At 37.4% G+C, this 14,450-nt stretch overlaps 1 protein-coding gene and 1 long non-coding RNA gene across 2 annotated transcripts in view; both read left to right on the top strand.

Annotated features, from left to right (window-relative positions):
- kcnh3 (potassium voltage-gated channel, subfamily H (eag-related), member 3) overlaps positions 1-14,450 on the top strand; it is a 231,774-nt gene that overhangs the window by 171,934 nt on the left and 45,390 nt on the right. Inside the window, exons 6-8 of the mRNA XM_055015551.1 lie at positions 1,056-1,213; positions 4,066-4,267; positions 13,933-14,271. Of these exons, the coding sequence (XP_054871526.1) occupies positions 1,056-1,213; positions 4,066-4,267; positions 13,933-14,271 (699 nt within the window). The remainder of the gene's footprint in view (positions 1-1,055; positions 1,214-4,065; positions 4,268-13,932; positions 14,272-14,450) is intronic.
- On the top strand, positions 8,729-10,191 carry LOC118470124 (uncharacterized). The gene is made up of 3 exons (XR_008603303.1): positions 8,729-9,127; positions 9,830-9,938; positions 10,095-10,191. It is a non-coding gene; the product is annotated as an uncharacterized LOC118470124 (long non-coding RNA).

The raw sequence follows: 14,450 nt of genomic DNA, 5'->3' as shown, positions 1-14,450 counted from the left end.
GGCAGCATCATGATGTGAAGCATGGTGGTGGCAGCATCATGATGTGGAACATGGTGGTGGCAGCATCATGATGTGAAGCACGGTGGTGGCAGCATCATGATGTGGAACATAGTGGTGGCAGCATCATGATGTGAAGCATGGTGGTGGCAGCATCATGATGTGAAGCATGATGGTGGCATCATCATGATGTGGAACATGGTGGTGGCAGCATCATAATATGAAGCATGGTGGTGGCAGCATCATGATGTAGAACATGGTGGTGGCAACATCATGATGTGGAACATGGTGGTGGCAGCATCATGATGTGGAACATGGTGGTGGCAGCATCATGATGTGGAACATGGTGGTGGCAGCATCATGATGTGAAGCACGGTGGTGGCAGCATCATGATGTGGAACATGGTGGTGGCAGCATCATGATGTAAAGCATGGTGGTGGCAGCATCATGATGTGAAGCATGGTGGTGGCAGCATCATGATGTGAAGCATGGTGGTGGCATCATCATGATGTGGAACATGGTGGTGGCAGCATCATGATGTAAAGCATGGTGGTGGCAGCATCATGATGTGAAGCATGGTGGTGGCAGCATCATGATGTGAAGCATGGTGGTGGCAGCATCATGATGTGGAACATGGTGGTGGCAGCATCATGATGTAAAGCATGGTGGTGGCATCATCATGATGTGGAACATGGTGGTGGCAGCTAGTCCTGAAAGGCTTGTAAAACTGAGGGGAAAGAAAAATGAGGTAAAACGCAGTGTCCAGATGTACAAGGCTGACTGAGATCCATCCACACAGGCTCAAAGCTAAATACTGACTAGAAGAGGGTGAATACTTATGCAATCACTAATTTTCTGTGTTATATTTTGAATTAATCTACATGACTTTGTATAAATCTGTTTTCACTTTGACATGACATGGCCGTTTTTTTAATATTATACTGATCAGGTTTCAGCATAGAAAAGCCATACAATAGGGGAAACCTCCACTGTATCTCTGGAACACAGGTGACATTTATCATGTCTGTAATCCGTGCCGTTGTTGTCGTCCTCTGCAGACATCTTGCTGAACTTTCGAACTACATTCGTGAGCACGTCGGGTCAGGTGGTGTACGACGCCCGCTCCATCTGTGTCCACTACGTCACCACGTGGCTCTTTGTGGATCTCATCGCCGCCCTGCCCTTCGACCTGCTGTACGCTTTCAACGTCAGCGTGGTGAGTCGCCTGTTGGCACTCGTGTGCCTGTGCTGATAACAACAACAACAACAAAAACGCAGAGCAAACAGCGTGCGACAGCTTGATAAAGTGTGCGACGGATCAGGGAAGAGGAGACACTTGACTGGTGGACATACGCTCAGGCTTCTCTGCATTCATTTTCCACGTTAACACACCGAGGGCGAAGAGCCAAGTTTGGAGAAAAAAAGGGGGGGAAATGAATGCGTAATGTCATAAAGCAGCTCCCATGTGCATTTATTAGATCAACATTTCATCCAAACCAGTGCTCATCAGACAAACAAATGGCACCGAGCCAATCTGATGCAAGTGCATGTCTCATTAATTTGTGTTTGCATCCTCAGAGTCCTAAAACATGATGAACCATGGAGGATATTACCACACATGCATGCAAAATGGGTCCTTTAAAAATTCTGCTTTGGACGTATAAATTAGGGATCGACTGATGTGGGTTTTCCAGGGCCGATACCGATTTTTGGTCATTAAGAAAGGCCGATAAGTGATTTTTGGAGCCAAATATACATTAAATGTAGTGTTTCAACATCATGTGATAGCAGGAACCTGTCATTCATAACTAGACTTCTTCATTAATAAGGGCAACTATGACTGAATATGTAAAATAGAAATAGGAGAGGTTAAATTAGGATGCTTTCGACTGAGATCAATCCGTTTGTATCCTGCTGTTCTCTGTTTTCTCGATCTTTTACTGTTCTGCCAATTTTATTGCCCACTTACGCTACCGTTCAAAAATTTGGGGTCACTTCGTAATGTCCTTATTTTTGAAAGAAACACAGTTTTTTTCAATGAAGACAACACTGAATTAATCAGAAATACAGTCTAGACAACCATCACTCCTGTGTTCTAATGCTACATTGTGTTAGCTAATGGTGTTGAAAGGCCAATTGATGATTAGAAAACCCTTGTGCAATTATGTTAGCACATGAATAAAAGTGTGAATTTTCATGGAAAACATGAAATTGTCTGGGTCACACCAAACGTTTGAACGGTAGTGTAAGTCCAGATTTTAAATTAATTATTGTTTTCCAGATTCTGTTTCAGGCTAGTCTGTGTCTGCCTTTTAACGTAGTCGCTAGCCGTTAGCATAGCATTAGCCATTCTGATTTGTGTTTCTTGTTCAGTTTTTGCTGTTTGAGAGACATTTCTGACACCACAGAGTGACGACAGACAGAGAGAGGAGGCTGCATCAGACTTGAAGTAGAGCATTTAATTCATCGATAATCAGTCGATGAAAATACCAATGCAGATAATCGGGAAAATGCCAAATTTTGGCCACAATAATTGATGCATCCAATGGTTTATTTCATGTGTCTCAATGTCTCAATTAAGGATCCAAAACTAAAGCTGTAAACTGCACCCACAAGTCATTAACATCCTGAGATCATTGGCTACTGATATCACTTCCTTATCGTTAGGAAATAATATTAATAATAATAATAATAATAATAATAATAATAATAATAATAATAATAATAATAATAATAATAACAATGATAACAATAATAATAACTTTATTTTTACAGCACCCTTAAGAACAGTGTTCACAGGGTCTTTTGACAATCAAAGCAAACACAGACAATCAAGCAAGACATAAGGAGACAAGGCAGAGTAGTCAATAAATAAAATAAATATTAAAAATGCCAGTAATACGTTAATTAATTAACTAGATTAGCAGGCAATCAAGATGAAAAGTTAGAAAGTAAAAATTTTAAAATTAAAGAATAAGAAAAGCACTCAGAGAGCGCAGTACTCTGCCAAGGCTGCTCAGTTGTTGTATGATTTCTGGTGGATAAGCAGCGTTGCCAACTCCTCAGTAAGGAAAGTAGCTATTGGCTGTCCTAAAAGTCGCTAGAAGTCGCTAAATGATGTCATTGCCTAATTTGCATAATTTTTGTTTACATGTAATTGTAATCAACATTGTGGGAGAGACAAAAAGTGAGTATAAAGCACCAAAAATATGTTTTTGAACTAGAGGCTAAATGCATTGATTTATTTTAGTGTGACAGTGAAGAAACATTTTCATTTCCATCCCGCTCTGTAAGCAGGACGGGATCTGCAGAGACTTTGTGCGATTCATCTGCCGTCTGTCTGCGGAGTGATGTGGGTTTCCTGTAATCAGACAGGGGGATGCTGTGGGTTTACTGTGACTGCCTGTGCTTTGGAACGGGAGGAGCTCACAGCGCCACCTGCTGCTCGTTGAGGACAGTAACTGCAGAACGAGAGTCTCCAAAACGCCAGAAAAAGTCGCTAGATTTGTCGCAAGTCAATTTTGACAAAAAAAGTCACGAGGAGGCTTTGGAAAGTCACCAGATTTAGCGAGAAAGTCGCTAAGTTGGCAACACTGTGGATAAGTCCCGATAAGTCCGCAGCGATGGATTTGTAGTAGGATTGCAATCATGTGATCGTCAGCAGGCAGCTGACGTAGTGTTCTCTTGTTGTCATAGTTACAGTGACACTGTGCCACGATCTCGCAAAGACACAGAAATCTTTAAGAAATCCGTGGATCCAGACTACAAGCTGCATCACTGCCAAAATCTAATCAGTTGGTCCTTGTGTCATTTCTGACCTTCCCTGAAAATTTCATCCAAATCCATAAGTTCACTTTAGAGTAATGTTGCACACAGACTGACAGACGTACGCCGATCTTCACATACTTCTGCTGCATTCCTTGGTGGAGTAATTAAGCCTAAAGGTAAACTTCACATAAAAACAAGTCTATAAAAGCGGGTTTTCAGAAGTGATTTAAAAGAAGTTACTGACTCTACGAGCCACGTCTTCTCAGGCAGAATCCCTGAAGTTGGGTTCTTTCTCTGCAGTACTTTGGGGTCCACCTGCTGAAGACGGTTCGGCTGCTCCGGTTGCTTCGGCTGCTGCAGAAGTTGGAGCGTTACTCCCAGTACAGCGCCGTGGTCCTCACCCTGCTCATGTCCATGTTCGCCCTGCTGGCCCACTGGATGGCCTGCGTCTGGTACTTCATCGGTCGCAGGGAGATCGAGAGCCCCGGATCCTGGGATATTGGTGAGTGTGCACCGTTTTTTTTTTTCCATCTGTGCATAGTTTAGCAACTTAGATTCACTCTGAACTTCATGTTTCAAACAGTTGCACTTCAGAAGTCGGATTTGTAATGTCCCAAAGCTCTCCCTACGTTTCATTTTGCAATTTGTTATTCATTTAATTTACTGAATATTTGCCTTTCTCACAAGTTTTAGGGTTCGTCATATTAGGATTTTAATTATTTTACCTAGAAAGTCATGGTCCCTAAGCAGGAAATTATGGTGGTTGTACTAAACCCTCACTGTGGGCTCATTTTTACTGCAATATAAAGCCCTGCACCTCCATGGAAACAGAAAAAAAATGTTACCTTTCTTTGATTATTTATTCTTGAAAAATGTGGGATTCTATGCCTGCATTTATGTTATTGATCCTGTATTGTTTGTTTTTTTAATTGTTCTCTAAGTGTCTCTTGTCATTTCCTCTTTGCTTTGTTTGAAACGCAAGTTATAGTTTCATAAAATATTAAATCAAAAAGGTTGAATTCCTTTGATTATTCATTTTACATTTTTTTTAACTTGAAGAAAGTTGGAATCAATGTCAGCAATTACTGACAAGTATCTTTTTTGTTGGTTTATTTTTTTTTAACCACATTTACCATAAAATTACACCATTATACCATATTTAAATCAGCAATAAAAATATTTTACAGATATTTGACATTATTTAAAAAGAAAAAAGTGTATTTTAAGGATTCATTTTTATTATTTATTTTTTATTTCATGTTTTATTATTTAACTTGAAATTAAATTAGAGATAATATGTATTAAAATCCCAGAAAAAAAATGAGAAAAAGTAGAAAAAAGTACCAATTTACATATAATTTACTGTAAAACAAAAAAAAAAACAGGCCACAGTAGTACATAATGCCCACTTTAAAAAATTGTATTTGAACAGTGAAGTATAGCAATAAGTTCTTTCACAGTGTGTGACCGTTAATCTCACTGTTTAACAGCATCAAAATCAGCTAAAAAATCTCATTATTGTACAGTTATTTTCACAGTTTTTTGGAGCTATATTGTTCCACCATTCTTCACAGTAATTTTTCCTGGTATATTTGCTGTCAGATTTTTTTTACAGTGCAAGGTAACTCATACTTAACCTTTGCTTTAGCGCAGAAGGACGACATTTACAGTTTTCTGCTTTAATAAGACGCAGTTCTTGTCAGCGGAGGATCTAAAGTCCTGCAGCGACACGACGCTGCGCTGTACAGTCTGATGAACTTATAAAGACATACAGATGGACAGACAGCCAGTTTCCAAGGGCAAGTGAGCAAACCTTAATCCTTCTGACTGCCTCCTGGGGCAAAAACCAAGTTTTTAGAGTGTCTCTTATTTTACTATAAGCAAACACACGAGCATGCACGAGGAAAATACAGCAAATAAACACATTTTGTAAGGATGGATGTGGCTCAGGGCCACAGTGGATTGTAAGCTCCTGCTGCTCTTTTCTCTCTCATGGATTCATAGCAGCCTACCTATCGTTATCCTTTCAGCAAACCACATAATGACAGACAGTAATACTGTGGTCAATTCATGTCAGCAGTCCCTCGATTGACTATTGAGACAGACGGAGGGAATTCAGGGGAAAACAAAGACCGGTTTGACCTTTCTGTGACACCAGCTGAGATTCACTATAGAGGTCTGACATCAGCATGTACGTACATCTGACTGTCCGTCTGTGAGTCAGTCGGCTGCTGATGCTTCACCGAGCTGCAGGTTGTTTTGTTTTCTTACTGGATCATCAATAATTCAGAGGCGGTGGAGCTTTAACTGTCCCTGTAGCCCCTCATGGAGCTGTAGTCACCAAACACACCACCCATAGCTTCCTGATGTGGACAGAAAGGAGCACAAAAACATGGATGTGAGAAATAATAAGAATAATCTTTATTTATAGAGCGCTTTTCATTATCTGAATTTCGAAGAGCTTCACGAAAATTGGTAAAATGATGAAACCTGAAGCGATTAATTTGCCTACAAAACAGCAACATTTCATTGAAGTATCCCCACTGTGAAGCTTGGTAGTGACAGCATCAGTATCAGTATGAAATGATAATAAAGGTTTGCATATTAAAGTGCTAAACTATAGAGTTAAACTGGAAATGCAAAGCAGTTTGTTGTTGTTGTTGTTTGTTTGTTTTACAAAATCAGCTGCAAGTGTTTATTTTTTGTGTTTTTTAACAAAATATATAGAATAAAGTGATCATGATTGAATATTCTGATTTTTAAGCTAAAATTTGCTTAATTTTCCTGATGGAACTGAACACAACTTGTGATTAGTTCAGTATCTATTGGAAAAATCCTGCTAATTTTTCTGTTTTTGCAGATTCTGGCTATGAAAAAATGTTCTGTATTTAGTATTTTTTTTTAGAAAATATACTCACTGTATAAATAAATAGAGGATAAAATAGACTTAAATGAACAATGGAATGAATATAGTTATATTACAAAAAAAAAACCAATGAGACAATAAAAAAATAAAAATAGAAATTAAAAGAAAGATGCATGTGTATTACTAATTTATCCAGCCATCTAATCTGGATTTCGAGCCAAATAAAAGTGGTAATTTTTTAATTTTGTACACAAAAATCACACTCCATGATCTAATTCCAAGGTGCTGTGTGAACCAAACAAAGGACTTATCATAATTTTTGAAACAGCAAAACAACAATACATCCAAGGAGGAAGAAAAAATGGGGATTTAGGAAGGAGAATGTGCAGACAGTATTGAAAAGCAGAATTTGAAAGTGGATGAGTGAGCTGAGCTTCTGACAGCAGTAAGACGAGGAAGATGAATAATACAGCGACGATCCGTCCGCTCATTGATCTCCGGCATCGCATGCTGCAGGCTGGAAACGCTCCGACCTTGTGTTTGTGTCTAGGGCTGCTGGCATAAGTAAGCAGAAGTGACAGTCGAGTCCCAGCAAAGCAGCTAAAGCCACAACATTAGAGGATTTAACACCTGAGTGGTTTCCTAATTACTGCATCATTAGTGCAGTTTAACCTGTGTAACCTGAGCAAACGTCAGTCTGCGAGCAGCGTTGGTTTACATGAAGGAGAGAACATGGAGTCCATGTTACTGATGTTACTCTGGAACTGATAATGTCTCTTCAGGTTCACTGAGTTCCCCTGCAGATTTCAGTTTGAGGTTCAGTTTTGCAACAGCTTCAGTCAGACGCTGTCCTTGGTGCTGATCTCTGTTCTCAGTGTGATGGAGCTGTCTCTGGTGCTGAACTCACGCCTTCACTCTTCTCCACCTTTCCTGAGCTGCTGTGTCACTTTGACAGAACTAAAAGATCTGTCTGTACCTCAGTATTAATCTGCTGCAGATTCACTTTTTAGTGTTCCTTTAAATCAGAAACAAGTGAAGGGTGATGCTTCGGTTCTTCTCCAAAATCACAAAAATTAATTTTCCGGCAGTCAGATGAGCTCTGGGACTAAAATGAATCATCCTAAACGCTGAATCATCCAACAGTAAACCAGTATGAGCAGTTTAAAGATGCTAAAACCACAGCAGCAGCAGTTTCTCACCTCTTCTGTCACCTGTAGTTAAATATAAGAGTTGAATCGTTATGTGTTACACGCAGTTTTCACAATAAGAATCCAACAAATACAATGTTTTTCTGTGTTTAGGCATTTTAAGTAAATAGAAAAACTGAGAAGTTAAAATAATGCATGACATTTTAGGAACTGTATTTTGTTTGCAAAAAGTAGTAGTTGTTTAGTAGTTTCTATTTATTTTTAGAAAATAATTGACTTCACTTCAGGTTTTTTTTTTACTACTCTATATGTATTTTGTTAAGTTTTACAAGTTAATTTTCCAAGTTCTTGTCCAGTTTTGCATTGTTTTAAATGTCTATATATATATATATATATATATATATATATATATATATATATATATATATGGCATGCCGTTTAGGAAATTTTATATATATATATAAAATCTAGAATTCTGAATATATGGAATGAAAGTTTGAATATATTGAATGAAAGTCGGAATATATTGAATGAAAGTTTGAATATATTGAATGAAAGTCTGAATATATGGAATGAAAGTCAGAATATATTGAATGAAAGTCGGAATATATTGAATGAAAGTCGGAATATATTGAATGAAAGTCGGAATATATTGAATGAAAGTGTTCAGACTTTCATTCCATATATTCAGATTCTCATTCCATATATTCAGAGTTTCTTTCAATATATTCAGAGTTTCATTCAATATATTCAGAGTTTCATTCAATATATTCAGTTTCATTCAATATATTCAGAGTTTCATTCCATATATTCAGAGTTTCTTTCAATATATTCAGAGTTTCATTCCATATATTCAGAGTTTCATTCAATATATTCAGTTTCATTCCATATATTCAGAGTTTCATTCAATATATTCAGATTTTCATTCCATATATTCAGATTTTCATTCCATATATTCAGAGTTTCATTCAATATATTCGGATTTTCATTCAATATATTCGGATTTTCATTCCATATATTCCGAGTTTCATTCAATATATTCAGAGTTTCATTCAATATATTCGGATTTTCATTCCATATATTCAGACTTTCATTCCATATATTCCGAGTTTCATTCAATATATTCAGAGTTTCATTCAATATATTCAGAGTTTCATTCAATATATTCCGAGTTTTTACCTACCGAGCCCCGGAAGGGACATGTCGGTATGGCGAAACGACAATGGAGGACACCCACCCGTACGAGAGTTTTATTGAGTTTTATTTTGTAATCAGCCTAAAATACAAAGACATTCAAGCAGTGCGATGCATGAGGAGTCTGCCATGCAGACCAGCGATCCTGATCCTGGTAAGTTTTATTTCTCCAACACCCTGCTGTTAGCCCGCTATGAATACACAGCTACAGTAGTCCCACATTAATATTATGAAGGCTACACCAGCTAACGTGGTAGGACACAGCATCAGTGATCAGAGGTTGGTGTTGAACTGTTGTTTGCTAACCAGTTAGCCGCCGCTAAGCTAACAAACTATGAAACAATTCCTTATAAAACCTGAGAAAAGGAGCAGCAGTATTTCCTAACAAGACCTGTATTCAAAACCTCCCACGTTGTTACACAACGGCCCATTAATCATATTACTGAACTATATGGTAATCATTGAAATTTCTCTTGAAGAATCAATGAACTGTTTGCTAACATTATCATTAATGTAAGTCTAAAACTAATTCAACTGATCAATTTAACACAATGAAGTAAAGAGTACTGGTAATGTGCAGCTATTTTTATCATTTCAAGGTAAAATGCTGATTGTTCTTGAGGTTTCAGCTTTGCAGATGTGGAAATTCAAAGCATTGATTTCCTTTACTCAGATTTTTTTGGGTGGTTTCCAGTTGTGCCTCAAAGCAAGGCATTTAGCACTGTTAGAAATTATTACAGGTATTTTTGTAACACTTTCTAACATCGTATGGACAAAGCAATAATTAATCAGTTAATGGAGAAAATGGTTTTAAATTACAGATGCTATCATCAACATTTCTTATTCATTTATTTAGTTGTCGGCCTTGGATGATGAGGTCCAGCTACCAGGATCACTACTCTGCAGCTCACTGATCCCATCCTGCAGCTCATCCATGCCGTCCTCCTCTCAACAGACCAAATCAAGTAAGATCTGTTTAGACTGTGTGGACAACAACATGATCAATATGTTAACTTTCAGCCCATCCTAAAATCACAAAACAGAACATTTACTTTAACTGTGTTTATGAATATAGAAAGTAATTACTAACAACTAATACCTTTTTGGGTGCTTTTATGCAGGAAAAAGGAAGCAGGATGCTACTGTGGATCTGCTCTTCAGATTAGCTCTGCTGTGATTAACAATCTGCCTTCATCGCAGTCACAGCCAACGGGGAAGGCAAGTAATTGTCAGAGATGTTTTGACTCTTAACACTGAACATTAGCTTAGTTACTTCGCTTCGACTATGTTTTCATCCATTACATAACAGTTAAACGCAGTAAGTTGATGATAATATCTATGTTCATCTTTACAGATGGTCTTAAGGTTAATTGCGAGGCAGAGGTCCACTGTTGCCTGGATATCCGCGATCACGTCACTGGTGGGACACAATTGTACTGGATTTCAGCTGAAGGCTGCTGTTCTGTCCAAACTGTCATGAGACACTGACATTTTTATTGTGATATACCCACCACTGTTGTTAGTTTTTGTTTCAATAAATAGTTTGAGATGAGGAAATCGCTATTGCATGCTTCTACTTAAATGCCCTACTTTCATGATTTGGTATCACCATAGCATGAATTTTTTACATTTTCCATAAATTTCACCCAAAAGTTGAATAACTATTTGTGAGCGGTGTATGTATACACGTCATCTAAGCACACTTCAATAATATATCTGCTGCAGTAGTGCAGTTTATCTATCTTGCTTGGTGTGATATGTTCAAAAGCACCACTAATTATCTGTCAAAATGTGTGTAACAGAAGTGTGCACTGAACACTGAATAAAGTCTGTAGATTATAGACAAAACACGCATCTTTCATCACAAATTTCTGTTTATTCCCCCAACGTGCAAGAGTTAAAATACAAAACAGGTGAAGTTAAATAACTAAAATGTAAAAGAATTTACAAAAAAGAAGGTTTTTTTTTTTTTTTTTTAAAAAGATCAGAAGTAGTGGATAATGCAGTTTATTTCTGTGACAGTCTCTCCAGCACTGACACCGTACGTCCCATCAGTCCAACCAAGGTGTTTGAATTTTCATCCATCCTCTGGATGTTCTGGAGCATAGCAGTGGTCAGGTCTTGGTCTCTGGATGTTCTGGAGCATAGCAGTGGTCAGGTCTTGGTGTCTGGATGTTCTGGAGCATGGCAGAGGTCAGGTCTTGGTCTCTGGATGTTCTGGAGCATGGCAGAGGTCAGGTCTTGGTGTCTCCTCAACTGTTCCTCTGACCTCTCCAGATACTGCAGCAGATCCACAGTAGCATCCCGCTTCCTTTTTCCTGCATAAAAACACCCAAAAAGGTATTAGTTGTTAGTAATTACTTTCTATATTCATAAACACAGTTAAAGTAAATGTTCTGTTTTGTGATTTTAGGATGGGCTGAAAGTTAACATATTGATCATGTTGTTGTCCACACAGTCTAAACAGATCTTACTTGATTTGGTCTGTTGAGAGGAGGACGGCATGGATGAGCTGCAGGATGGGATCAGTGAGCTGCAGAGTAGTGATCCTGGTAGCTGGACCTCATCATCCAAGGCCGACAACTAAATAAATGAATAAGAAATGTTGATGATAGCATCTGTAATTTAAAACCATTTTCTCCATTAACTGATTAATTATTGCTTTGTCCATACGATGTTAGAAAGTGTTACAAAAATACCTGTAATAATTTCTAACAGTGCTAAATGCCTTGCTTTGAGGCACAACTGAAAACCACCCAAAAAAATCTGAGTAAAGGAAATCAATGCTTTGAATTTCCACATCTGCAAAGTTGAAACCTCAAGAACAATCAGCATTTTACCTTGAAATGATAAAAATAGCTGCACATTACCAGTACTCTTTACTTCATTGTGTTAAATTGATCAGTTGAATTAGTTTTAGACTTACATTAATGATAATGTTAGCAAACAGTTCATTGATTCTTCAAGAGAAATTTCAATGATTACCATATAGTTCAGTAATATGATTAATGGGTCGTTGTGTAACAACGTGGGAGGTTTTGAATACAGGTCTTGTTAGGAAATACTGCTGCTCCTTTTCTCAGGTTTTATAAGGAATTGTTCCATAGTTTGTTAGCAAACAACAGTTCAACACCAACCTCTGATCACTGATGCTGTGTCCTACCACGTTAGCTGGTGTAGCCTTCATAATATTAATGTGGGACTACTGTAGCTGTGTATTCATAGCGGGCTAACAGCAGGGTGTTGGAGAAATAAAACTTACCAGGATCAGGATCGCTGGTCTGCATGGCAGACTCCTCATGCATCGCACTGCTTGAATGTCTTTGTATTTTAGGCTGATTACAAAATAAAACTCAATAAAACTCTCGTACGGGTGGGTGTCCTCCATTGTCGTTTCGCCATACCGACATGTCCCTTCCGGGGCTCGGTAGGTAAAAACTCGGAATATATTGAATGAAACTCTGAATATATTGAATGAAACTCTGAATATATTGAATGAAACTCGGAATATATGGAATGAAAGTCTGAATATATGGAATGAAAATCCGAATATATTGAATGAAACTCTGAATATATTGAATGAAACTCGGAATATATGGAATGAAAATCCGAATATATTGAATGAAACTCTGAATATATGGAATGAAACTCTGAATATATTGAATGAAACTCTGAATATATGGAATGAAAATCTGAATATATGGAATGAAAATCTGAATATATGGAATGAAAATCTGAATATATGGAATGAAAGTCGGAATATATGGAATGAAACTCGGAATATATGGAATGAAAGTATGAACATTATATATATTCCGACTTTCATTCCATATATTCCGACTTTCATTCCATATATTCCGACTTTCATTCCATATATTCCGACTTTCATTCCATATATTCCGACTTTCATTATATATATTCCGACTTTCATTCCATATATTCAGAATTTTATATATATATATAATTTCCTAAACGGCATGCCATATATATATATATATATATATATATATATATATATATATATATATATATATATATATATATATATATATATATATTCTATTCATATTTAGTTTAGATTAGATTTAACTTTACTGTCACTGCTGACTAGAAGTACAAAGACAGCAAAATGTGTCGCATTTTAATTAGCTTTATGGTTTCTTAGTAAAAATCTAAAACAGCTTTTGGTTGTTCTTGATGGTTTTGATATTTTAGTATTTTATGTTTATTTTAGAAATATTTTGATCTTGCAAATACTCTTTTAATATTTTACATTTACTTTGTTTTTCATATTTATTACAAGTTCTTAACCTGTTTTGTCTTGATTTTGTTATTATTAGTATTTTAGAATAGATTCTACTTTGTTATCATTAAGGCAACAGAAATACGAAGAAGCGAAAAGCACAACTTAATTTGAATAGATGTTGTAGTTTTACACCTATTTTATTTTGTTTTGTTTTTCAGTTTACTTCCATCATATTCTTCTTCTGCTTTATCTTGTTTTTGAATATTTTGAATATATTTTATTTTAGATTAAATTCAACGGCATTACCAGCACCAAGACAGCAAAATACATGAAGAGATTTGAACTGATTTTACAAGTTTTTGTTCTCTCATTTGTTGTTGTTGTTGTTTTTCTTTTTTACTCAAACTATTTTAAATATCCTACTCCTGCTTTGTCTTGCTTTTTTAAAAAAATATTTTAGATGTATTCTATTTTAAATTAGATATAACTTTAGTGCCAGTGGTAAAACAACAACATACGTGAATGATTTTTGTTGTTGTTGTTGCTGCCCATTCTGACATATGCAGCGCTTTGGCCAATTCAAGTTGTTTCAAAAGTTGCTCTATACATAAATTTGACTTGATTTGATCTGTGATAGAATTTTTTGAGTGAAACTTGTCCCAGTTCAGCTCAGTTAAATAAATAAAGTTTTCATCTCTCTCTCGTTGTCTCAGGTTGGCTCCATGAACTGGCCAAGCGTCTGGGAACTCCCTACTTCCTGTCTCCGCTGTCATCATTGGTTCCCTCAACGGTCAGCAGCCTCCTGACCAGCAGCAGCAGCCAGTGGAACAGCTCCAAGGCCGCAGGACAGAGCTGGAACTCCAGCCAGATCTACGGGAATGTGTCCGGTGGAGGCGGAGGAGGAAACCTGGGCGGCGGTCCATCGATGCGCAGCAGCTACGTCACCTCGCTGTACTTCGCTCTGAGCAGTTTGACCAGCGTCGGGTTTGGAAACGTGTCGGCCAACACGGACTCAGAGAAGATCTTCTCCATCTGCACCATGCTGATCGGAGGTAGGAAAAGATGCTTCCCTTTGTGAGGGTGTGAAGATCTTCCCTGCAGCTCTGCACATTGTCTTCTGTGTTTTCGTCTTAAAAGATGTTGCTTTTTATTCTAGTGAAGACAATAGATGTAAAAACTCCCATTCAGCATCTCATCTCCTTAATTGAGGGGTTCCACCTAGGGTAGTCTG

Source organism: Amphiprion ocellaris, chromosome 11 (genome assembly GCF_022539595.1).
Source record: "Amphiprion ocellaris isolate individual 3 ecotype Okinawa chromosome 11, ASM2253959v1, whole genome shotgun sequence".
Taxonomy (NCBI): Eukaryota; Metazoa; Chordata; class Actinopteri; family Pomacentridae; genus Amphiprion; species Amphiprion ocellaris.
This window is presented reverse-complemented; position numbering and strand designations above follow the sequence as displayed.